General features: G+C 38.2%; 1 protein-coding gene across 1 annotated transcript; it reads left to right on the forward strand.

The window, feature by feature from the left end:
- The first annotated feature begins 234 nt into the window (after nucleotides 1-234).
- tlcd4b (TLC domain containing 4b) lies at nucleotides 235-19,638 on the forward strand. The gene is made up of 7 exons (XM_053515391.1): nucleotides 235-616; nucleotides 3,145-3,297; nucleotides 6,330-6,419; nucleotides 15,540-15,598; nucleotides 15,682-15,776; nucleotides 15,903-15,976; nucleotides 16,054-19,638. The coding sequence occupies exons 2-7, from the start codon at nucleotides 3,152-3,154 to the stop codon at nucleotides 16,391-16,393; spliced, it is 804 nt and encodes a 267-aa protein (XP_053371366.1). The 5' UTR covers nucleotides 235-616; nucleotides 3,145-3,151; the 3' UTR covers nucleotides 16,394-19,638.
- The last annotated feature ends 6,986 nt before the right edge of the window (nucleotides 19,639-26,624 follow it).

The raw sequence follows: 26,624 nt of genomic DNA on the forward strand, positions 1-26,624 counted from the left end.
ATAAGCTGAGGTAGGTATGGACCGTGGATATTAATTTGATTAAGTATGATGTGTGATTTATCCTTCTGGGAATATAAGCAATCTCTCAGCCATTGTTCAGCGCGGCTGTGCTTGTGCGTGGCAACATCCAAAACCGCATACTGGCTCACTGTACTAAACAGTAGGCTAAAATAGTGCGCTGTGGAAGCACTTGGCTTACTAGTTAGTGCGGTAGTATGCGGTTTCAGATGTAGCCTGTGTTTCATTTACCCCGTATGCAGAGGGATTGGTTTGGCGAAGGGGTGTGTGGACTGAGAGGCGGGTTGTGTGTGTGTGTGTGTGTATGTTGTTAGCTTCACCGTTTAGCTCAAGCTGTCAATACGTTGCAGAAAAGAAGTCAAAGTCGGTTCGGCTAACAGGCTGCTAACAAAAACTAGCAGTGGTGTTTGGAGGCACGGCATGACCGTGCTGTCGCGTGTCTCTTTGTTGTTGTTGTTTTTTTCCTGTGTGAAGGATGTTTGTTTTTTTGTTTATTTCTTTTTTTAGCTGACCGGCTAGCTAAGTTTGGGAAGTGAGGAGATAAGGGAGCAAAACAGGACCTAGCGCTGCTTCCACAGACCTATGCGACTGAAACCAGGTAGCTAGCATTTACTTATTAGCAGGTTGTTAATACAATATTCTGTCGTTATAACTGACGGTTATATAAAGTCCGTTTGCTGCAGCAGGACGCTCGGTTTGTCCACAATAACGACATTACATTAGCTCGGTTTTGTGCAACATGTTTCCTATATGTGTCGTTGCTGCGGCTGTCGTTTGGCAGCTTTGTGTGTGTGTGTGTGTGTGTGTTTTGCCTGCAATCCAGCCCCTCTGGGCGAGGAGATGCTCAGGCTGATTTAGACAGTGTGGTGTACAAGGTTTTTCACTCATTTGTCTTCATAGACTTGCCTGTGCGGATAGGTGATGTGGAATGCAAGACGACACCTGGCAACAGCTTAAGAAATGCAGCCCTGTGTGTGTGTGTGTGCGCGCGCGCGCGCGCGCATTACTATCTGTGTCGCATTCTCTGGAATTTCAATCACAGGCTGCTCTGTGTGGGCGTGTACTGTATGCAACGTGTGCTTTATAAATATATATGCTTAAATATTACTGTCATCATCATGTCATGATCACATCATATCAATTATCATTGTCACTGATCACGTGAACAGCTTAATCAGAGCGGAAGATGCCACATTATTGTAAAAATGCAGGATGTGGTTCATTAAAATGGTCTGTGCTTACAGAAGAGATGTCCCACAGCAGCAGGATGTGTGCGCAATTGCAGTTAAACAATGCAAAGATCTTTTCCCATTTCTGACAACATATAATTAACACCGCTCTGGGTTCCAGGTGATACCTGATTCTGATACTATACCTCCATGCTCACACACTGACTTTCTACACTTTCTTTATATAAAAACCTTCCTGCATTTTGGGCCCTGATGGCAGTGCACAGTATTGGATGTGTGGATGCATCATTCTGGTGCACTCCTCTGTTCTTTCTCCTTAAAACCTTGGATGATTATGAAATTATGTCCTGTATGAAGTCATACTGTACTGTGCAAGTTCTACCTGCATATCCAACCTGTTTAAACAACTGATGAGAGGATTTCCCTTTGTGTCAGAAATTCATTCACGTCGTCTTTACAGCAGTTCATTAGACTATCTTACAAACTGTAATTAATAATAGAGCATCTAATCAAACATTTTGACCTCAAGTCTTGTTTTTTTTTTTTTTTTTTTTTTAAAGTGCAGTTTCTGTTTGTTTTTTTGTTTTTTTATGCCTCTGTATCTCCGTATGTAATAGCCATGGTCGACTTTTGTTTTTTGCGCTATCCGGGACAGCCATGTCTCCGTTTCATAATAAAGGAAAGAATGATATCAAGTCATTTGAGCATTGGTCTTTCCATGCACCTTTAATCAATGGCGTATTGTTACTGCATTGTCAGCTGCATACTGGGCTAGATTAATTATTTAAACCTTCTTAGAGGGAAAGGTGTTGCTCCTTGTTTATGCTGGTATTTTAATCAGATTGTAGGATTGTAGTTCATTGTTTAGCTGACAGAGACTGATTGTGTGGAGCTTTGCAACACTGGACTTTGCCCAGTCTGAGAAAAAGGCTATTTTGGGGAATCCTGTGGAAATGATAAGAAACCAAAGAATTAGGATTTTATCATATCTGTTGATTGAACAATGAGATGAAACAGTGATTAGATCTACTGTGAAGTGTCAGTGTGCAAGTTGGACAATTGGAGATAATGGATGGCGAAGCCTAATAGATAGATTGTGATGTGCAGATTGTAAATACAACATGCTGGCAAACATACTGTAGGCCTAGGAGAAATTCTTAAAGAAGGACCATTTTAGGTTTTACTTCAGTGAGCATTTAGTTCAGTGTGGGTTGTTGAACTAATGTGGCATTTTGTGTTCTGTACTGTATTGTCCCCTAGCAGACTGTAAAAGTACATGTAAAAGTATGTGCCTTTAGTTAAAAACATTAGATTTGTCTGTGTGTGAGAGAGTGCCAGAGAGAGACTGGGGACTTTGAAAGTGCACCGAAGTTACCCCAGAGCATTCAGGATATCTTTTCCAGTGTGTATGTACCCAGAGACATTGACCTTAGCTTATAACAGAACACATACACACAAAGGAAAGAACACAAAATGCGCACAGCATGCCTGTTTTTAATTTTACTTTTTCATCCTGCGATTACAACAGTATTTCCTCTTGTATCCCAACATATTTTTAAAACCGTTTCACTTCACTTTTTAAAACGTTCATACAAACTGTACTTCCCTTTATCGCTAACTCAATCCCCCTTGTTCCTAAGTCTGTATAATGATTCCTAAAGCATGGTGTTAATTTTCTTTCTCTAATTTTATTTTCTTTGCAAATAGTTTTCTTTCTTATCAGTCCTTAACAGCTTGTGTCATCTTTGCATTTTTAGCTACCATTAGGGCAATGTGGGGAAAACACTGGCTGAACCAGTCTGTGTTGTTTCCCAGGAGGAAGTGTTTGTTTTGCTACAGTTGAACTACAGGTTTACTAGAGAATATGAAATTGTTAGATTTTATTTAGTCAATTCAATTCTGCTTACTGTCTGATTTGTGTGTACATGGTTTGCAGGTGAGTGATGGAGGCAAGAGAGTTGTACGTGGTGGCTGGAAGCTTCATTGGGTTCCAGCTGTTCTTTTCTGGAGTCAGCCCATTAGTGTCATCTACGTTAACACAGGGCTATGGGAAACTCCCACCCAACAAACTCAACGAGTGGAACTCCAGGTACGACAAACGCTGTTCACTCTCTTACACACTCACACATTCTCAACATAATCATAATAAATAACATTCAGAGCAGGATAACATCGCTATAACATTATCCTGCATTGAAACTCTTGAAATGTATCTTCTGCATCTATGTTCAGTCAAGTCAGCGTGTTGATCTTAGCTGATGTCATGCACAATCAACTTACACCTCTGGTTTCCTTTGTGTTGCTGAATGTCTCTTACAGTCATTTATTGATTAAGTACTTTGTACTAGGTCACAAAGGTAAACTAGGAATTCCTGGAGCAAGAGAAGTTGTAAAAGATTGCGAAGGCAGATTCAACATGCAGCGTGCACTGAAGTACCTGAAAGGCATGTATTAGAATTGGGATAGGGAAACAGGAAATAGAAAAAGCCACCCTGAACTACTTCAGCATATTAATCTAACATATTTTTTAATTTAGCAATTAATGCTACTCCTTGTTTGCTTTCATTGCTGAGCTGCAGTTTAAATCCAAAATATGTCACAATGGTTTTAAGTTATAGTAAAACAGTACCAATACATTTTAAGGTTGAAAAGAAAATCATTATTACAAGTGATCACTTACAAAGCACCACCAACACAGTATTAGTTTTAACTAATTAACTCACTCAAGTAGAGATGAGTGAAATATCGATTAAGTTATAAATCACAATTCTTTTGTGTGCTGACTAATGCATCGCCACATTGACTTCAAAATCGATTTTTATTATTATTATTTTTTTTTTTTTAGTTTTTACATTTATAATAGAGATGGAGCGGCCGATCAGCCAGTAACCAGACTTGCCTGTTTTTCAGCTTGGTTAACCATGACTGTTTAGCTTTGGATATACCCGATTCTGTGCCAAGTGCACAAGCTTCTGAATGGTGCTACAGAAACACATTTTTATGGCGATACATTATCAAAATTTGCTCACGTTAAAAAGCCTCCAAAATCAAACCTACTTCTTACACATGCCAGTCTCAAAACACCACGCACGCCAATTAGTCTAAAAACATGCGCGTTGGAAGCTGTGTGTGCCTCTGTTAGAAGCTGTGTGTTCCTGCCCATGTTCTTGCAACTGCTTAACACGCCTTTAAGACTATAGAGGCCTTTGAGGTGGTAAAATGCAACCGTTTCGTTCTAATCCTACAGGTGGTACACTCTAAACTATTCACACACTCTAAACTATTCACAAATTATATTATGCCGGACGACAGAGATATGGGTTGTTCAGTAAAATGATTGTTTTTTTGTTTTTTTGTTTGTTTAACCTAATTTTATGTTACATTTTAAACCCTCAAGCACTTCCAGTGTCCGGGTTTAATTCCCAGTGGTGTCTGTCATGCAGACTTTGAATCATGCAGCTTTTTTGTCTGTGTGCATGTGTGTAATGTGCTGCCTGAAAACATCCTGCACCAGCAGTGTTGGAATTTTGTTGCAGTGCTATCAAAGCTGCTAAAACAGCAAAAATGCATCGTCTGGCTTTTTTTTCTTCTTCTGTACCACAACAAATACAGACGACTAACTGCTTGCCGTTCTCCAGTACAAAATCCCAAACATACATTTTTGCTAAAATTGTGTCCATTATTTGAAATAAATAAGTGGACTTACGGATGTGCACATATAGTCATTTCAGAGGACAGATGCATCCACATTAGAGTCAGATAAAAGTCACTTGTGGGCCTCCGAGTGGTGCAGTGTTAAAGTGCTTGCCCTATCATCTGTGATCGCGAGTTCGATTCCCAGTTGATGCTGTAACCTCTCGCAGCCAGGGGGCCTAGAGAGAGCTGATTGGCCGAGCTCTCTCAGAGGGGAGGGATGAGAGGTACTTAGTGCTCCCACATTAATCACGGCTCTACAGCCAGTTCGAAAAGATGCAGTTGGCTGGCGTCACGTGGTCCGGAAGAGGCCCTCCCGACTGAGTAGTAGTAGTAGTAGCCTTAATGTGGGAGCCCCCTAATGACGTGAAGGAATTGGATACAAACTAAATTGAGGAGAAAATTGGGTTGGGAAAAAAAAGGTCACTTGTAATTATGAATGTGAACTGCCATAACATGCAAATATGATCTGACCAAAAAAATCTGAAATTAGCAAAACTTGTAATGTGCACATAGCCTTAGAGAGCTGTGCAATAGTTTATTAGTGCTTTAGTCGTTCCAGGTGTTTCTCGTCCACATCTGTGTACTTTACTCAAACATATACAGTATGCCTCAACTTTCTTTTTAATACCACCATCTCACAGATCACTAATTAGCTGCTAGCTAATGTAAGTAGCATGAATGCATAATATTGTGTTATTAATGTATTGCATTTTTGGGAGCCCAGGGTTTGCTGTTTGCATTAGTTTTACAACTCTTAAACACTATTGTATCTGTGCTAGTGATTTAAGAGGCAATATTTTATAGGACAACGCAGCAGTATTGGTAAACCGATCACAAATAATTGAACAGAAACATATAAAATGTGTTTCAGGGTGGCACTTTCATATAAGATTGGAAAAGACTAGACCAAGAGTTAGCCTTGCTTTTACAGAAGATGCTATTGAAAGGGATATTTAACCTTTATAATTTAATTTGGACAGTATTCAAATTACTGTTAGTAAAGAAAGGGTTTTATGACTTTTGTGAAATACAGCTGTGTATACTGTACCTTTGCACTCAACTTCCATATTTTTGCAAAAGCTCTGTACACATTATGGGCCTTTAAATCATTTTAAAGCCGCACTCCATCATTTCTCAGCTGATGTCTTTCTGGCAGTCGTTTGCCACTTAAAGACTTCATCAGCTTTCTTGATACTGCAGTGAGCAACTGTCACTCCTTTTTCTTTCATACTACCAGGGAATATTTATTTTATCTGCTTTATTTTATCTGCTATACATTATTTCTTTGAATACCCAAAGCAAAAATTCTCCAGAGTCAACACAGGTCTATTCCTAACCCCTATCACTGCATTGGTCAGACATCAGACAGGATTACTGTGGTACTTTGTCTGTCTCCAAAATACTGACTTGTCATTTCATCCATAGGCTCGTGTCCACTGTCCATGCTGTGATTGTCGGACTTTTCTGCCTTTACATCCTGTGGTTCGATGACGACGTCAACGCGGATCCAGTCTGGTAAGAGGAAGACAAGGAGCTTAAAAGGAATGCTGCTCATTCATCTTCACACACTTCACACTGTACATCACCCTCCAGGCAATTAATGAGAGCTTGAGACTAATTTGGTGTTGTAACATTTGTAAAATTTGACCAGTGGGCACTGCATTTGAAATTGTTCGTAAAGATTCCAAAATGTCAAAAATGTTATGATTCCCAAAGTCTGCCTGAATCATAGTTTCTTATTGAGACAATTTCCACTTTACGTGAAAAGGCGTTTTTCCACTGAGATTCTGGAACCTTATAAGGAACAGATTTTGGACTACTCTTCGTAAGGACTACAGTTTCTGAAGTTTCTGGTTTTAGGTTTCCATCACAATGCAGACAAAATAAATGTGAAATTACTGAAAAAATGGGCGTGGTAAAGTGTCAGCACACAGCAAAATAATAATCATACTTGGAACATAGAAATGTTTTTGGTTGTTTATTTGCTTCGCTTAAGTTGCTTTGTTATTAATATGATCATATTTATGGATGCAAGATTACCAGTAGTAGTATCAGGTATCCCTCTGATACTGTGTCCATTTACTGATACTCGTAAAGAAATGCTGAGGCATTAACACCCAATACCAGATGACGCTTTATCGTGTAAGCCTAGTGTAGGTTGCCATGTTAATGAACAAATGCAACAAAATGAATATAAGAAAATAACCTGATGGGAATAAGGTACGTGCTAGAAGTAACACAATAAGAATATCTTTGCATTGAGCCATTATTGGTTCTTGACAACAAGAGATTCCAGTGCAATAAAGACAGTTGAATGTATTTATCTTTAGTTAAAGTTAACAATATAAATATTAAGGTTTGTAGCTTGAATTTGCATGCATACTTATTTCGTGGCCACAATTCAAGCCGGGAAAGCATCGGTGATGCCTCAGATTGCTGCGTCTCTTGTCGTTAAAGAGGTCCCTCATTGTCTCGCATGCCTGCGATGCGCAGGCGTCACATAGAGATCACTATCCGTTATCTTGCGTCACCATCATTGTCCCATATTTCTTCTATCCGCAGCTCATCTGAAATAATTCATGGGAAATTGACCCCCATGTTCATATAACTTTTAGTAGGAGGTAGCGTATAGATGTGCATTAGCTATTTCACTTTTTCGACACATCAGCATTAAAATAATGTAGCACATTCCACTGGGCAGGTGACGTGTCTCTCAAAAGACACATCAATTTTTTTTTCTCCCAGATTTGATATAAGTATTGGTATTGATGAGCACCATTACATCTACACATGCTTAGTCTGATAAAAAAGCTATTGATGGCTGCTTAATAGAGATGGGGGGAAAATCAGTTTAGGTATGAATCACAATAGTTTTCTACGGCAATTGATGTATGCCACACTGACCTCAGACTTGATTTTTTAAATTATTTCTTTAACTTATGTATGTTTGCATTTGAGGTGGTAATATGTTGCAGTTCCTGTATGCTCTAAACTATTTACACTTTGGCAGGAAGGTGTGGAAGGAGCAAATTATTTGCTACAGTTGTTTAGAATTGTAACAAAATCTAAAAAAAAATGTGTAATCGGGATAAAGTAAAACAAAATCACAATGCAAATAGAATCGGCACCTACAATATGTATCATAAAAATCTTATTAGATTGTCCCTGGTGGTTCCCTTTCCACAATGATCTTAATATTAAAAATAGCTTTTAATCCCAGTTATAATCATGTTCATTGTTCATATAAATACATTCTAGTTTTGTAAGTTATTACTCTTGTCATTAGCTAGCAAGTGTAGGGTCCAAATTTTCTAGTTAGTTATACATCATTAAAGGGAGAAAAGCTCATTCTTAAAAAATTAAATTTTTTTACCAATTAATGGTTTACTTCAGCTCCACTACAGAAGTTTTGTGTGCATAGAAAAGTATACTAGTGTTCAACTATGGAAAAGTATCTACTCAAACTATGGTCCAGGAACTAAAATACTCCCTGGTTCCTCTTTGGTAAAAGCACCCAAAGCGCCTTGGTTCCTGAAAAGGTTCTTGCAGTGGAAATGCGCCTAATGGGTATGCTAGAGTGCCGGAGTTTTGGAGGTGTGTCTTGACCTCTCTGCACACAGAACAGCTCTCTCATATTTGTTTGTCCTCTTGTCTTTCTCTCTGTTTCTGTTCTTCTGTACTTTTCTGTTTCTGTTCTTTTTTTGCCTGCTGCCTGTCTGGTCTGCATCTTTGCATCCTGAAAGAGAAGAATGGTAATGTCTCAGTTGTGGTCTCCCTCTTTTCCCCAATCTCTCCTGTGTTCAGTCTGTCTAGCTCCTTTATGATCTGTGTGTCTGTCTCTCTATTAATCCTTCTGATCTTCCTACCTTTTTGAATTATCCTTCCATATGGCTGTTTTTCTTTCTTCCATCTATGTCATCTTGTGCTCTCTCTCTCTCTCTCTCTTCATTGGTCTACTTCATTCTGTCATCCTCTGAATCAGAGAGCTCTCAGTTCTGCCAACAACGCGCCTTTTCACAGCACACAGCAGCCTCCCCATTTCTCTTTCTCTGGCTCTTTCTCAGATAGGACTCTCTCTCACACCCTCACTCACATCATGTGACACCCTCACTTGCCCCCCACTACTTTGTCTCATTGTGCTTTAGTGCGCCCTCACCCAGCAAATGCTTATAAGGCAAAAAAAATGAGAGACTGAAGGAAATAGGGAGGCTGCAGTAAACACCCACCCTCAACACCACCCTCGTTGAAAGAAGCCTGTCTTGTGAAAGCAATTGAAAAAAACTTTACACATATAAGCATGTGCATGCTCCTTTCTAACAGCTGTCTGTGTCTGTGCTTTTGTCATGACGTTTCTTGTAGCGTGTCTGTTTCTTTGTGATGTTCTTATGCTTTTTACTTTGAATAAGTCAGAAAGGTTCTCTTCACAAGCCCACACCTTTCTGTGTCTCTGGAGATTTTCTCATAGCTTTTTATTTTGTCTTCTTGAATACAAGATATAAATAAATGTCACATTATTGTTTAATTAAAAGCATAAAATTTAATAACGCAGTCAGTTGTAGACATGAATTTACACTGCACTTTTCTGTGTATCTTTCTGTTCTGTTTTTTTTTTTTTTTTTTTTGGGGGAAAGAGCAAAATCCTACTGCATTACCTTCCTGTGGTGAAAATTGCATAATAGTCAACTTTAAATTGCTTTAAAGCTATGCATTTTTTTCATTAACCTGATTAATATTTGCAGAAGGCAAAATGATCTACACCACTCAGCCATAACATTAACCACTGATTATCTATTATATACCAATAAACTGTAACAGTTTATTGGTATATAATGGGAGTACCCAAGGCATATCCATGCCTATGGGGACAAAAAGCTGAACCGATTTTGTTAAAAAGCCATTGCACCACAAATTGGCAAAAAAAGTCAACGCTATTCAAAATAGAAACCCACCGAACACCCATTTGAACGGCTTAGTGCAGGAAAAGAGGCTGAACTGGCTTCCAAATTCGCCAGATTCCAAGCAACTAGACAAACCGGTCTGAGCCACAGAGTCTCCACCCTTCTACCCACAGCACCCAAAGGATCTGCTGCTAGCATCCTGGTGCCAGACTCCATAGCACACCCCAGAGGTTTTGTGGAGTCATGCCCCAGAGGGGCCAGAGCTGCCCAGGGAGCACAAGGGGAACCTACACAATACAAAGCATATTTTTTTCCAATTTAATGTTATGACTGAGTCTATGTTTGTACTTTTTGGCAGATTTTTAGTTAACACAGACTTTTACCACCTTTTTCAAGGATGTGACTTTGCTTAATTGTATTTTTTGGTTTCCTCAGCTTACCAGCTTTTTTGGTTTACCCAGTGTTAATAAATTATAAAGGGTTATTTGATGTGTACAAATTTGATGTGGGTTTATGTGGATTGTGAGTTTCCTCACACCTGTCTGTGCATCTTTCTTTTTCTGTTGCTTATTAAGTCTTTATGCTTTAGCATTACAAACTCCCTTCACTGGAACTAAGAGGCCAAACCTGTGCCAGCATTACCATGTCCCTGTGCACGAAGCTAGCTTCATGAAGACATGGTGTGCTAAGGTTTGAGTAGAAAAACTTGAGTGGCATGTTTCAATACACTGATAAACACAGTCCGATAACAAAACTGAACATTTGACTTATGGCAAAGGTCACTACCATGTAGCTGTGCATTTCCCCCTAACTTAGACTTGCCACCATAAAATTAATAATTAATATCCTATATCTTGCTTAGTGCAGCAGCGGGACTGTTTTAGACACCATGCTGAAGTCCTGCAGTGGTCCATCTTCAGTTAAACTGTAACCCTAAAGTACACTGATATTAAAACATGAATATTGGGTCACAGTCACCACACCTTCCCAGGAATTTGAAACCATTTTGACCTGATTATAGTTTAGTGCACTTGGATGCAGCTTTAAACAAATCCATTCCTACAGGTTTAGCACTTATGTCCACACTACCGCATGCTGTACAACATGGCTTACTGTCAGTTAATCTAAAATACAACTGTTAACTTACAGTGGGGCAAAAAAAGTATTTAGTTAGCCAACAATTGTGCAAGTTCTCTCACTTAAAAAGATGAGCAAGGCCTGTAATTTTCATCATAGGTATACCTCAACTATAAGAGACAAAATAAGAAGAAAAAAAAATCCAGAAAATCACATTGTTGGATTTTTTAAGGATTTATTTGCAAATTATTGTGGAAAATAAGTATTTGGTCTATAACAAAATTTCATCTTAATACTTTGTTATATACCCTATGTTGGCAATGACAAAGGTTAAATGTATTCTGTAAGCCTTTACAAGCCTTCTGTAAACCCAATCCTCTTCTGGATCATTCAAATGCTCTCTAGCAAACTTCAGACGGGCCTGGACATGTACTGACTTAAGCAGGGGGACACGTCTGGCATTGCATGATTTGAGTCCCTGGCGGCGCAGTGTGTTACTGATGGTTGCCTTTGTTACCTACAGGTCATTCAGTAGGTCTCCCCGTGTGGTTCTGGGATTTTTGCTCACAGTTCTTGTGAGGGTGAGATCTTGCGTGGAGCCCCAGATCGAGGGAGATTATCAGTGTCTTGTATGTCTTCCATTTTCTAATAATTGCTCCCACAGTTGATTTCTTCACACCAAGCTGCTTACCTGTTGTAGATTCAGTCTTCCCAGCCTGGTGCAGGTCTACAATTTTGTTTCTGGTGTCCTTTGACAGCTCTTTTGTCTTGGCCATAGTGGAGTTTGGAGTGTGACTGAGGTTGGGGACAGGTGTCTTTTATACTGATAACGAGTTGAAACAGATGCCATTAATACAGGTAACGAGTGGATGACAGAGGAGCCTCTTGAAGAAGTTAGAGGTCTGTAAGAGGCAGAAATCTTGCTTGTTTATAGGTAACCAAATAATTAATTAAAATTCCTACAATGTGATTTTTTGGATTTTTTTTCTTATTTTGTCTCTCATAGTTGAGGTATACCTATAATGAAAATTACAGGTCTCTCTCATCTTTTTAAGTGCACAATTGTTGGCTGACTAAATACTTTTTTGCTCCACTGTACATTTGTTGACAGGAGCACAACTGAAGAACACACTTTCAGTTTTATGAGCATGAGGCTGGCCTAGGAGGAAGCCATGCTTTAACATGTTCTAATGAAGATATTGCATGTAGGCAATCCTGTACGTAGCCAAATAGACTTTGGAACTTTAGAAAGAAATAAAATGCTGTACAACAGGTATATGAAAGATAGAGCTTTGTTCTTGTTCTGGAATATCACTGGCTGAGAAAAGCGGTTGTCTTTTAGCATGCTAGCATCTACTCAGATTCACCAAGAGTTTTGCAGCTACATTATATGTGATATTGTATCCAGATAAAACAGAGTTTTAGGGTTTTAGAGTTCTAGATTTTTTATCTATTTATGTTTGTCTTTAAAGTGGCAAAAGTTTTCTATTCCTCAGTAATCCTTCAGGTGACTAAACTATTCACACAGTAAACACATCCTGTGTGGTAGGAGTTTATAATTTTATTTATAATTATTACAAAATTTGAAGACAAAAAAAACTGAGTATCAAGTTGGAATATTTATAAAATTGCAATACAAATCGATTTGCACCTAGGTATTGTAATAATATCGTATTGGAAGGTTCCTGGTGATTCCCACCTCTAGGATCTAGTGTTAGGGTTGTGGTCGCATGGTACGTGGTTTCTTTAGGTTGGGACATTTAATTAAACATGTAAGTAGGCTTATGTAGAAAGAGATGACAGATCAGGTTGGCAAACCATCAGACATGAAATGTTTGTCCAGTAAAGTAAATTAATTTGGAAGGTGATGAGAAGAGGAGTATCTATTTAAACACTCTTTTATTGCCGGTACCTGGTGGCTTCACTTGGTGAAACAGAGAGCAGGTCCAATGTAGATTTCATGAATCGCAGACAGGAAGAGTGCGCCTCTTTCACTGGGGCAAAATGGTCAGTGAAGGTGATCACATAGCTCTCCACAGGTGTAACTGATCCTGGGGATCATTCTAGCATCTGGTTTCACACACATCCTCCACTGGACATCTGCTACTTACTGTATATCGATATCTGAGTCACTTTACTGTTAAGCGAACACATTTTATACTATACACATGAGCCACAGCATACAAAAACAAACCAACAGGCGAAGAGAATACTGTTAGAGTTTACACAAAAAAATATGTATTTAAGAAAAAAACACATGCAGTCTGACTCATATTTTACACAATATGACACAAGCACACATTCAGTAGTATTAAACCAAATGCTCTACTAACAGCATAATAGAAAAAGACAGATGGTGTATGGTGGGGTGTTTACAAATAACTTAGAATTTTACCATTTATTATAAAGCATCATTTATTTATATCTAGTATATAATAAAATCAAATGGTGATGTCATGCTTATTATACACTCAACTGTGGCTTATGCCGAAATTAGTTTTTAGTTTGTGAACGCTCTTTTTTTAATTTTGCTTTAAAACATTTTTTTACATGTATTTATTTCATTATTTCATTTTCTTCCTCATATAGTCATGTCTTATTCTCTCTAATCATGTTGGGGCACTCCCAGGCTGTTGAAAGCAACAGCTACAGTACCAACCAGGCAGGGCGTAGGTACTGTATCATGCAAAGCTGCCATCGCATGTAACACTGCTGACTGCATCTGTTTTAACTATCACTCAGGCACCATTAGGGAATGGCGTAATACACTTGATGGACAGTGTTATCCAATCCCTTTCACTTTTATTAGCGCACAGATGTCCAATATTGGCTAGTGTTGTTATGATTGATGTGGGAGTGAAGGTGTGCCATCCCTGCCCCCACGATAGAAAGAGCGCGGCCAGTCTGCTCTCTTTCTAGGCTCGGCTGCTGGTGGCTGGAGCATCACCTGGGAATCGAACCAACAACTGTAAAGGAATGCTGTTAATTGACAGATACACTGTGAGGCAGTGTTATATTGATTTTCTCATCTTTCTTGATGCTGTACAGTCATGTAGAAACACTCGCACTGCCCTATTTAAATCCATAGAGTTGTTGTTGAATCTACAGGGCAGATAATGGCTCAGTGAAAGCACTGTGTTGGTAGAGTCTTTGTGTCTGTCCAAGATTCTCACAATGTTTAGCACAATTTTTGTCTGAATATTTTGGTAAATGTATGTAGGATATATGTGGTATTGTTTTTGTAACCAAGAGATTAACTGATTAAATTTTTGGATTTATACAAACGGACAAGATTACAGTAAGGTCAAAAGTCTGAAATCGTTTTTTTTTTTTTTTTTCATGATCATGTTAACAAACTTCACACCATTTCTTACTATGAAGTTTTTTTGCCATCAATCCATCTGTTGCTCTGTCTGTCTGCGCATCCATTCGTCTGTCTCTGCATCTGTCTGAGATTCATCACAGTGTGATGTCTTAAGAACAAATGGTTAAATGTTTGTAGAATTTTTTATAGAATTATGATCTGAACCAGCAGAAGAACTAATAAGACTTATCACGATAAATGTCTGAACATGTTTTTCTCTTATTCAAAGTGACTTACAAAAGTGCTTAGCTTCTGTAGCTTCCTTCTGATTTAAAATATATTTTAAGCATTTTTTTCTGTCCAAGAAATGAGGGATAAGAAGGACTAGACTTGATGTCCCAATCAGTGCCAGTGGCATCACAATCTACAGTATGTCTCAGCAAATACGCGGTTCTATATGTAATGGTATTCTACAAACAGAAGGAAACTGTAAGTGCAGATAGTTTCCCTAAGATGCCCCAAACTATTTCTGTTGTAAAAGGAAAGAAAGTAGTATTATAGATTGGATGATGTCTGTACATCAGAAATGTGTGTGCGCACCACAGTGAACCTAGAGACTGAAATATGCAAGTGTTGAAAAACAGAAATAAAATATGACTGTAAATTTTCTCTCTTATCATTCATGATTAGTTCATTTTAAATAACAAAATTTGAAAAAAAAAAATTCTAACTTTTGTTAAGAGTAACTGCCATGTGTTGGTAAATCCTTACTTGCTGGAAAAGCATTAAAATCAGCTAAGGAATTATTACATCATCAGTTTTCTAGAAACATGCGGGGGCAAGAACTGAATCTAACGTGAAGAGCAGCTGACAGGCTGCAACACAATACACTCACACACCCTGCCTTCGTCTGGTAAAGAACTGTCAACAAGCTGCCTCAGCCCGAGGGGAGCTCAAGCAGCACACCAGTTAGCTGGTCATGTGCAGCTTAATGCTTGTCGTACTCTGACATCTGCAAGCAGGGATTAAGTTATGCTCGGTTTTATGCACGTTTTGCAAATAGCCAAATATTCACCTGTTTTTTTATTTTTGTTGTTCTTACAGTTATATTCTATTTGAGCAATTAAAAGTTCATTTTGTTAGTGAAAAGGCATAGAAATATAAATAAAGTGTTCAATCAATCAATCAATCAATGAACTGACACAATGGATTGTTATAGGTTTTGATATAGTTTTATCTGTGCTTTTGAAGAGGTTTTTTATTATTATTATTGTGAGACATACTGTATATTCCCCTTTAACTCCGTTCTGTTTGTGTTTTTATTGTTGTTTTTTTATTATTTTTTTTTTTTTATAGGGGAGATCCGAGTCTGGTAAAGCTCAATGTCGCCATTACCTGTGGATACCTGCTTTACGGTAAGGATTTCATTCGCGCCTTACAATTACATGGATGGAAATAATGTGTGTTTGCTGATCTCCACACCCCTCCCCTCTCTCAGACCTTTTGCTACTCGCCTGCAACTGGAGCACCATGGGAGACAGCTTTTTTGTGTGTCACCACTTGGCGGCACTCTATGCATACGGATATGTGCTGGTATGCATCGTCATCCAGTATGGAATGCCAATCGTGATTATAACCTGAATGTTTATTTTTACTAGAATTAATGTCCAACTATATTTTTTCTTTCATTTTTTTCTGCATTTTGGTCCAACATTATAGACACGAGGGGTGCTTCCGTATTTTGCAAACTTCCGACTTATTTCGGAATTATCCACTCCATTTGTGAACCAAAGGTGAGACATTCTCTGAAATAACTTTCAGTGTTTATTAGATTTTCAATTCTGCTCTTAACCACATTCTTTTTCTCCAGGTGGTTCTTTGAGTCGCTGGCATATCCTCGCTCTCACCGGCTGGTGGTGGCTAACGGTGTGGCTATGGCTGTTGCCTTTTTTCTGGTGCGTATCGCTGTGATGCCGCCATACTGGGCAAAAGTGTTTGGTACGTTTGGAACGCCAGCATTCAAAAGGCTCGGTCTTGGTGCACAGGTGGCCTGGATTGTTTCCTGTGTAGCTCTGGATGTGCTCAACATTGTATGGATGTACAAGATCGCCCGTGGCTGCTACAAGGTCATCACCGGAGCGAGTAGCAAGAAAAAGGGTGTCAAGGCGAGCTCAGATGAGGTCAACCATGTCAACAATCACGTGGACTAAACAACGTTGGTCGTAAGCAGGGGACGAGATTGAAATTGGCATACCGGACCACAGTTTTAAGATTTTTAGTCTTCCCTGCCAGACCAGGAACATGGTACAGTAGCTGCTGCTTATTTGAAATCTTGCTCCAAAAATATGAGACAGTTGAGTCTGCGATGTTCTCTGTTGCCTGGGTTGAAGGGATCATCAATAGAGGCATTGTGGAAATGAACATCAACAAGCATACAGTATAGACCCCGTTGCTTCAGCCACAAGTGCCTCAATACCCAAGGACCAGACGTTAAGGACAGACATAAATTCGAACTCTGAAAGGTACCTTGTAAAGATTTTCAGTTGTCTGACTGATGTACCACTTCTTGGGGTCTTCCTGTTTTTAGACACAGTGAGCATTCACACAAACACACCACTGTGCCTCTTACCTACAGGTCTCGGAGTATTTTTCTTTGAAACGATCACCACTGTTTTTTTGTTTTGTTTTTGAATGCTCATATTTTTGTGTCTACCGCATCATCCTTTTTTTGTGTGCAAAGCACTACAGGTACACTACTGCTCTCAATATCACACTATACTTGTAATTTACAGCCATCACTGTATTTTCAGATCAGATCCATCCATTGGTCAAAATGTCATCTCTACCTCTCTTTCTTGGCACCAAGACTCTTATTATTGACTGAAGTAGACACAGCAGGATCTCCACTCATGTTCAGTCATACATTTAAGATTCCCTGCTTTCAGTATTACTGTCCAAGCCTCCCCTTTTGTGTACCTTCACGACACAACAAGTCTCTGTTGCTGTGTCCTTACTTAGTGTGGTGTAAGAAACTAAATAAGAGGTCTAGCAGGTGCCTTCTTCAATGCCAGTGGAATACTCATTTCGTCGTCACCTCCCTCAGGCATGTTGGCATCATGTTTATACAAAGCCTGTATACACGTCCAATTAGGTGGTTACTTGATTTTCAGCCTAGTGCTGATATAATTTCTTTCGGTCTACTTCAGGGAAATCTGTCCTTCTCTGTTGGCTACCCCGCAATTTTATTAGTAGTTCTGTCTAGCCGCTAGAGAATCCTAGTTTCACCTTCACCACAATTTGTGTAATGTACTTTTTTTGTTTTGGTTTTTTTCTTCCCCGGATTGGTCTCAGTAGGTGACATTATTTTTAAATGTCAAACTTTGTGAGATTGTTGTTTGTCTCATAGTCTATGGTGCTTCCTACTACCAGCCGTTGTCTCTAAATCGTACATCTGCTTCAGCTGTCTGAACCGACGGCTCAAGCATGAAAAAGCTGACTGTGTCCTTTATTCAGAATGTATTCAGTCGGGATGTACATATAATTATTTTTTTTCCCCGTATGTTTAGGCTAATAGTGCAGTTTTAGCCCATATGTCCACTTTTAACTTAAGCACAAGTAATGGCAGTCATTTAAATTCAGCACCTTGGGTATAAAAATATAACAGTCTATAATGTTTTAACAACAATAACATTTTATTCACAGATATCATGCAATTAATTAACGCAAAATGGCACATGCTCTGGCACTGAGGTGCACAACTCCTCGATGGCCTGAATCCAGCAAGGCATTTCCTGCTTTAATACACCTCCTAAACCTGGTAATTAACCTGAAGGTTGAATTAGATGTCTTTAAGCAGGGAATAAGAGAACTTAACAGTATTCTGGCCTGGACTTGGGCTGTGCACTACTGTGTCTCTTCATCAATAGCTTTGACACATTAGCAAGCCAATTAATGCATTAACATGACAGTACATATGCTTTATGGTATATACTAAGGTCATTAGACATTTGAACACCAAGCATGACTGATAATTTTTCTGTAACGTTAGGAGTTACACACTACTCAACTAAGTATCTCTGATAAATTCATTCTGAGTAAATGAATTAATACCAGGTTATAATGTGGGGGGTTTGTTTGTCTTGTTGTTCAATGCTGTCCTTTTCTGTTTAGTATTACAAGATGCTTTAACCCATATAAGAATCAGTATTTTGCCTCAAACATGCATGCTTATCTCCCAAATCTTAGCTATTGATTGTTTGGAATCATAAATAGGCAATCAGAAATGTGGCCTGATAAAGTGATTTGTTAAAGGGGGGAATCATGGGGAGTGCAGTTTATTGCCTTGCAATATACTCTGTCAGTAAATACATTTTTCCTTGGTATTTAAAGCTGTGACAAGAATCAGACTATTGGTAGAAGAATCAGACCAGTACATTTACAATTCTGACCTGTGCGAGCGAATGCCAGGTATTTTCAATGTGATTATAGTGCAATTAAATCAGTGATGCTGTCTGACATAAGCTATGGGCGATGGTTCTGAACAAGTGGCGCTACTGTTGCACGCCGTAATATGTAGCTTTTTGTAGGATTTCTTTTGAGTGCACCTGTGTGGAGCTGCTTAGAATGAATAGCAAGCTTGTCCACTTTTGACTGGAAATCACTACTAGAGATTTTGTAAATTTCTTTACGAAAATAGACAATGCATTAATGAAACGGAACTTTATTGTATTCGGATTATAGTATTTTTAAGTTGTTATTTGCACAAGGCATGCGTTTTCAGTTCAGGTATGGGGAATTATTAGCTAATATGTGCATATGGATTCTCCAAGAACTATAATGTTAGAATAATTCTAACATTGCCATCTCACTGATTTAAATGATAAACATGGTACAGCTAGACTCCTACAGCTTTGACGTTAGCACAGGGCATTAGCATCTCTTCTTTTTTTTCTTTTCTTTTTTTTCTTTTGTATGTTTAAAAAGACAAGTCGATGAAATACTGTCATGCTGCATGCTTAGAATATACAAAGAATTATATCTTGATTGACTTGAGTTTCTCTCAATGATTTTCATGTTGTGCAATCATTTGGCCAGGCACATCCCAAGTAATCAGGTTATATATGGAATGTGAATAAAATGTAACTGTATTTCTGGAAAAATAGACTAAACCAGCAATAATAAATGAAAAAAAAAAGTAATAAGTGAGTAAAAGTAAGAATATAATGATAATGATTGTATGTCCTTTTGCATTTAACTCCCTTTTATTGTCTTTTATTGCAACTTGCATATTTCCCATTTGCTTTGAGTCTCGGGCTTTTAACATGAAAGTGTAAATTAAACTCGACACTTCAAGCCTCTGTCTTAGAATTTAAACAGCATGACTATGACAAAAGAGCGGTTGTGTCTTACTTAAAAGTTTTGCTTTTCAATAAATCCGAGGGCATTGAAAACTCAAGGTGTTTCCTTTCTGTCGTTATTTTACATGCTTTTTAACGGAACATGATTATGTGGGACATATATAAAATTCCTTCCTGCAGTCTGATTCTGAGCCATATTACACCTAACTGGACTAATTATGATCCATAGGCCACTGCATAGATTTACGTGTGAAAGTAGATTAGCTTTGATTGCAGCACACAATGTGGTGGGCAATGTGTGAAAAGTTTTTACAATATAAGTCCTGAAATAGAGTCCCCGTGCCATCAGAGAAGATGAACGTAATTGATATGATAACCTGGTCATTCAGTACATTCAGGTCATCAGCTGATTTCATTTTATTGACACATACCGTTGCTGGGTCTAGACCTGACCAACAGAAGCAACCCCAGATCATAACACTGCCTCCAGTGGCTTGTAAAGTGAGCACTCTTCACAAGAGGTGCATCATTCATGTGCTTCCCTTCTTACACTGACACGCCCATGGCTCTAGAATAGATTAAATCTGAACTTATCAGACCACGTTACCTTTTTCACTAAGTGGTTTTCTTATGGATGGCATCATAACGGCTATTTAGTCCCAATCCTGTGAGCTCTCATTATATTGTATGCATATGGAAATACTCTTACTGTCCTTAAACATAGCTATGGTTTTTACTGTACATTTTTTTATCAGGCAATTTCACCATGTGTTAAATGATCTCTATTCAAGATTTCTTCCACTAAGTTAACAGTTCAGCACTATCCTATTGACGATGTCTCCTTAACTGGTTTCTTTTTTTCTTTTAAAAATAATTTAACCCGTCTGAAATGGCAACCTTTTTTTGGCAGTATGATTACACTGTATTAATTACTTTAATGTTTCTTAGCTTTCTATATAGACCGACCAAAAAAAGAAAAAACATTTTGTAGAACTCTTCTTGGCTTTAATTATGGTGTGCATTTGATATGACGATATCATACAATGTTACAACATTTATCTGACTGATAGCTTGTTAAACCACTCCAGGTCTTAATGCGCTTCACTTCCTACCCTGACATGCTTATCACTCAGGAAAAGAGACCTGAATCTGAATTCATCAGACCACATGACCTTTTTCTATTGCTCCATAAAGTCCAATCCTTATGCTCCCTAGCATATGAAATATTTTCTGAAGGCACTGTCCCCATGCATCTCTAGAGTCCAGGTTCGGATGTGTGATTTTTTTTTTATTATTATTATTATTAGCTTCACCAACAAGTGCTTTTCTTATGTCCCCACAGCTGTTTACTTTCAATCCTATAAATTTTTGTTAAGTTTTGTGCTCGTACTAGTCATTTTTAATGATGCAACTTCACCAAGCGTTTAAGTGATCCAAGGTTATGATTGATTTTTATTATTTTTTTTGGACCATATTTTTCTGGTTAAGTTGACCGTGACTTCTTTCCAAGGACCATGGGGTATGTTTTCCATTAAAAAAATTCTCCCTAGCCCAAACATAATAATTACACCAGTATTTATTCAATCAAATGCCTTAGACTATTTGCGTATTTTAGTCCAAAAAACAACATTATTTGTCCCGAAATTGGACTTTAAAGCTCAATAGGATTCGCTGTATGCCTCTATAAATACCTATTTCCACAATAAAAGTGATTTAACAGCACTCTTAAACGGAAGTCAGTTGTTTACATGTATCTCCCATGATAGGAAAGGAAGCTTGAGAAAAATCGATTAAATAGATTTGAAGAAGCCAGTGACGCTGACCAGGATGAGCGTTCTGATGATGAGCAAATTCCATCATGAAATCTCGGCCTTATTTCTCCGTGCAGTGCCTATGATGGCCTATCTGATTTCTTCCAGCACTGCAAGGATTTACAGCAGGTATATTGAGAGGGGAAACTACCCTCTAGCCTATTTAGGACAAATGCTTTATCATTTGTTTATAAATGTTCTTGCGCTGCTTGTTAGCTTATGAATCAAAAGAAGACAATGATACATTGAACAGATGCAGAATGAGCACCAAGATCCCAGTGACATCATGCTTTCTCTTGGGAGCAATCCAAAAAGACAACCCCTTGATAGTCATGTCTCAGAAATCAGTTGTGCACACTATAAAATGTTTTAATCATGCATACCATTAAAACGGTTTTGGCCAGTTAGCTACATGTATAATCTAACGATTTTGAGCCGAATGAGAAGAATTTTAAGGCAGAAGTGGAGCAGGCGAAAAAAGATAGGAGGATAGGTAGAGAGAAGGAGAGGTAGAGAAGAGGCATGTGTGAGGTAGCGAACCAGGCTCTGATTGAATCCAGTCCTGCGTGTGCAGTCCTGGTCAATGGGGCTGGGTCAGAGTCTGCACAATTTTTACCAAACATGGTCACATACTGGATCACATTCTCAATGAAAATCAGGCCTGCCAAACACACACACACACACACACACATGTATACCGAGCTGCACGAAATCCTTCACATCATAGATTCCATAATACGTTTTCATTTACAACTGTTCCAAAAATGTTCTGTACACATACTGAAGTTGGTAGCTGCTTATGCAAACATGCCACTGTAGTTTTCATAACAATGATCTGCCCATAGATCTCATCTATAAAGCTTTCAATGGAGACAGATTTGATGACTATTTCACTCATACTGTACTACACTCTTTGAGCTGCAATAAAGTGATTAAACAACTGATTTATTTGATCTCTGCAGTGCATGAGAACGTTAACACTGCCCATCTATTCTACTCTATTGTATCAAGTGCATCATGGAAAAATATATCTTGACATCTGGTTGGTTTTTGATGATAATACAACCTTTAACAGAATATCTTAATATCCTGTGCATCTTTTCAGACACTCTTAGCCGTAATGAGAGTCTAAAGGCTGTTTAGTGTTATAATATATATATATATATATATATATATATATATATATATATATATATATAATATATATTGTGAAATAAGCATACATCCAAAACTATGGTGGTGGGGGTGAAATTTTTTGCCATCCACTGTATATCTCGTTATAGCTTACATTAAACAAATCTTATTCAACTTCCCTGACAATTTACTCAAACAGGGCTTTACTCAGTATTGTTTATACATCTTACAGTGTATGATATAAACACGTGAACTGCATGTATATGCAACCCAGAAGACATTTTCCAGAGCATATTTATTTATAATGCCAGATTACAGATACCAAAGCTACACTGAATTCTGTAAAGTCCTAAGTAGCTAGAAAAGTCCTTAAAGACTCCACCGAAAAAAATGTTTAGAACCCTTTCTCTTCAAAAGATTACAGTACATTGACTTTCGGATCCGCAGTTCGGACGAGCCGGTGGGAAATTCTCATTTTCCATGTAGCACATACAGTATGATTATTGTTTATCTGTGGCTGTTATCACCTTCTGAACACACAGTAAACTAGGGTTGGATGATTAGCGGCTTTGAACCAACCTACTGAATTCCTCTCTGCTTCGAAGGTTGAGGAAGCCTTCTACCATAAATAGCCAGGCAGCCTAGAAGTGCAGAACAGAGAGAGAGGAGGAGGAGGAGGAGGAGGAGGAGAGAGGAATCTCTGGAAAGGCCCTCTTCAGATGCTGCCACAGCAGTTCTCACTTTCTCTGCTAATCGGCATCTTTTATGACCTTTCTCTAGCACCGTGATATCCACAAAAACAATTTTTTTTTAACATTCCTCGCCAAATTGTACAACCCAAGGTTTCATGAAAATGAGCGTAACTGGATTTCTCTATAAGTTTCCGAGATTAATAAACGATTGTCTCTTTAGGTTTTACATTTAAATATTTGGCAGATGCCCTTATCCAGAGCGACTTACATTTTTATCTGATTATACATCTGAGCAGTTAACGGCCTTGCTCAAGGTGGTCATGGGATTTAAACCTGGGACTCCCCGAACTGGTGCCAATGCCTTAACCACTGAGCCTACCTTGGCCCAGGTTTTTAGTTCATAGTGGGCAGCATATAACCTACAATACATAGCAACATTTCCAGAAATTTTATTACGCCCAAAGTATTAAGACAACATGTGCCATGTATTGTACTTTTCATCCTGCACAAAATAGGTGATGTCACTAAGTAGTTCAAGCCTACTGTATCTGGCTGAAGAGTTGTGCTAATTAACGGAAAAAGTAAAAAAAAAAAACTGATATGGTATACAACTTCTGGAGCCGTGGCCTGGGTCATCTCCAGATCTAAACCCAGGAGAAAGCTGTTGGATGATGGTGAAGAAGGAAGTAGCAGTCAAGATACCATCTTCTGTACAATCATGGATTAAATGATTGACACCAGAGTCATGTAGATGTCTTTTTGACCATAAAAAGGATCCAGCAGATTTTGAAGATTAAAGGACTTAATATAGTGCAAGCAACGATGAGTGGGCCCAAGCGTCCTGCACCATCGCCACCCTGGTGCTCCAGAAAGACAATGGGCACACTGGGCACATGCATTTAAAGGGGACATACCAATTCCATTATGACATATTTTAGAAAAGGCAGAAATTTTATGTTTACATATCCAAAAAGCCCCAGATGCTAGAAAAAAACATCACATTATAATGTCACGCAATGTGATGTCAAAATATGATGTCACTCAATATAATGTCACTTAATATAATGCCACAGAAAGTTATTAACAACTTTTCAGCCTTAGTTTGGCATTGGCTGTTTGAGAAATCAAAAATCATTTGAGAAATCAAAAATCCCCCTACAATTTTGATCACATAGGCCTGGTTTGGTGGCCATCGTATAAATTCCCTCAAATTCCCCTGGTTGCGTTTTCCAAATGACCCAAATGCCTTTCTGTTGGGTTGAAACCATGACTTGCAATGTGAAAGTTCTTCGGCTTAATGAGCTCTAAATGTGTAACGGGTTTCTTGTGCATATGTGCAAGTGTGTAAGAGCTATATGTAAAAAATCTTGTGTGCCACGCCCGGGGCCCAGACTCTCAGGCACCCTAATGACCCTAAAGATCCCAACCTGTCTGCCAATTTTCATGAGTTTTTTAACATGTTAGGACACCCAAAAAGCCCCAAATCTTGGAAAGATTTTTATTATTATTATATTTTTTTTTAAGTAGGGCCCTTTACAGACTATGACGACATAGGACTGATGTCATAGTGCTTGGGCCTTAAATATTGATCGAAGTATAGCAATTTCATTGGAAAAAATAGCATGTTGATTGTCATTCATTTTGTCGCAATACATTTGGACACCAGTGTATGTTAGACGAGAACCTGAGATGAGAAAAAGGATTTAATAAATTAAGTTATAATTTATAAGTAACTCTAAGAGGTTTTGTTGCACGTGCAATGATACAACATGAATTCAAAGCTATAAAGGTGACCCTTCTCTTACAAAGAGTCAGCCTTTTCATACATAACACTACGGCTGCACAATAAAAGCTTGTTTTGGTTCTATTATTTTCTCAGGATTACAAGGTATCTGTCTGTGATAAGAGCCAAGTGTGTTGGCAAATCGTGATTACAAATTTTTCCCTTTGCAATAGCAGTCCTGCTGAGGCCCATCTCTCCAAGGGTAAGTTTTGGAGCAGATTTGGAGCTTTGACTGACTTTGAGTTTTACATTCTTTTCTTAGGACTGGAAAACATTTAGAAATTCTTTTCTGTGGTAATCATACATATTGTAAAGATGCACTTTATTTTTTAAATGGGGTTAGCGAGTATTTCCTTTGAAGCTCAGGAGAACTGTGAATAATGGTGCGATTTAAAAAATGATTAAACAAGTACTAAATGTAAATTAAAATGTTTAACATGTAATTTAAAAACGCAGTGATTGCTCTTGTTTTTGTGGTATTTCCTATTTGAATTACTGACTAGAGATTCATATGATTAACTACAGTGGGTTTATGGTTTTACTCTGCCCCATCTGTTTTTATTTTATATATTTTTTTTTCTGTTTGTTTTAGGACATGGTGCTATATTGGCCTTGAGATTAACTGGATTTACCGAGCTATCTCAATTTTCCAGTCTTGTATTTAGGCATACAGTGATCAGCAATGTAAAAAACTAAAAATGTGAAATAAAACATTTCTAAAAATAACCTACATAGTTAAACTACAGATGAGCTTTCCTCTTGATGAAATTCCTGCGTAACTCTCATCCAGGGCTGTTTAATGTACCATAGCCTAGCCACATTGACCCAATAAACCCACATCTGTTTTAAACCTCTCCGGCTGGATTCTTTATATCAAGGTTCACAATGTAACTAGCTTTCAGTCTCTTTTTGCCTCCCAGAGCAAGCGAAGGTTCGGCCTCAGCCATGACCAAATAAAGCGACCGAATTCCTCCGCTGCTTCATCTCTGTCCTCACAATGTTTACAAGAAGGCTAGATCCTGCTGCTCTCTGGTGCTACTGTACCAAAGATATGATGTAATAGCCTGCTCACACTCTCCTGTAGCCCAATATTGGAAAAATTCTTCAGAACTTGAACAAATCTGGGTGACATGAGCTATAAATCTCAGAATTTTACAGCTAAGTTTTTTTTCATACTTCTACAGCTGATTCCCGCACTTGAAAAAGCTTTTGTATATTATAGTCGATATAAAACAGTTTGCATAAACCTGTTAAAATTGTGGGGTTTTGTGATGTAAAAAATCAAATAAAGGTAGAAGGACAAGTAAATTAAAAGTAAAATAGTTTTTTTTTGTGTGTTTTTGCGAGTGGAAAAATAAGGAGGAGAATAACCTGGTTATTCCTAAAAATGCATTTTATAATTTGATAATCATGTGATAATGTGATTACATGTACTTGTTCTCAGAATAAGGTAATCACATTTAATCTCATGATGAAAGTAATTATCACACACCCATCATGAATCAAGTAATTATGATTATCCTCAAAGAAATGTCACCTGTCTAGGTCTAGGATTTTCTTGGCATCTTGGTTTCAGCTAGCTGCTAAAGCCATAGTGCATAAAAAGGCATAAAAAAACAAAAAAACAAATAGGATCTCATTGTTGAAAGGTATTGATCAGGAGA

Source organism: Clarias gariepinus, chromosome 16, assembly GCF_024256425.1.
Source record: "Clarias gariepinus isolate MV-2021 ecotype Netherlands chromosome 16, CGAR_prim_01v2, whole genome shotgun sequence".
NCBI classification, from domain to species: domain Eukaryota; kingdom Metazoa; phylum Chordata; class Actinopteri; order Siluriformes; family Clariidae; genus Clarias; species Clarias gariepinus.

Coding starts and splice junctions, on each gene's coding strand:
- tlcd4b (XM_053515391.1), top strand. CDS start 3,152: ATGGAGGCAAGAGAGTTGTACGTGGTGGCTGGAAGCTTCATTGGGTTC. Junction 15,777..15,902: donor ATGCATACGGATATGTGCTG/GTATGCATCGTC, acceptor CCAACATTATAG/ACACGAGGGGTGCTTCCGTA. Junction 15,977..16,053: donor ACTCCATTTGTGAACCAAAG/GTGAGACATTCT, acceptor CTTTTTCTCCAG/GTGGTTCTTTGAGTCGCTGG.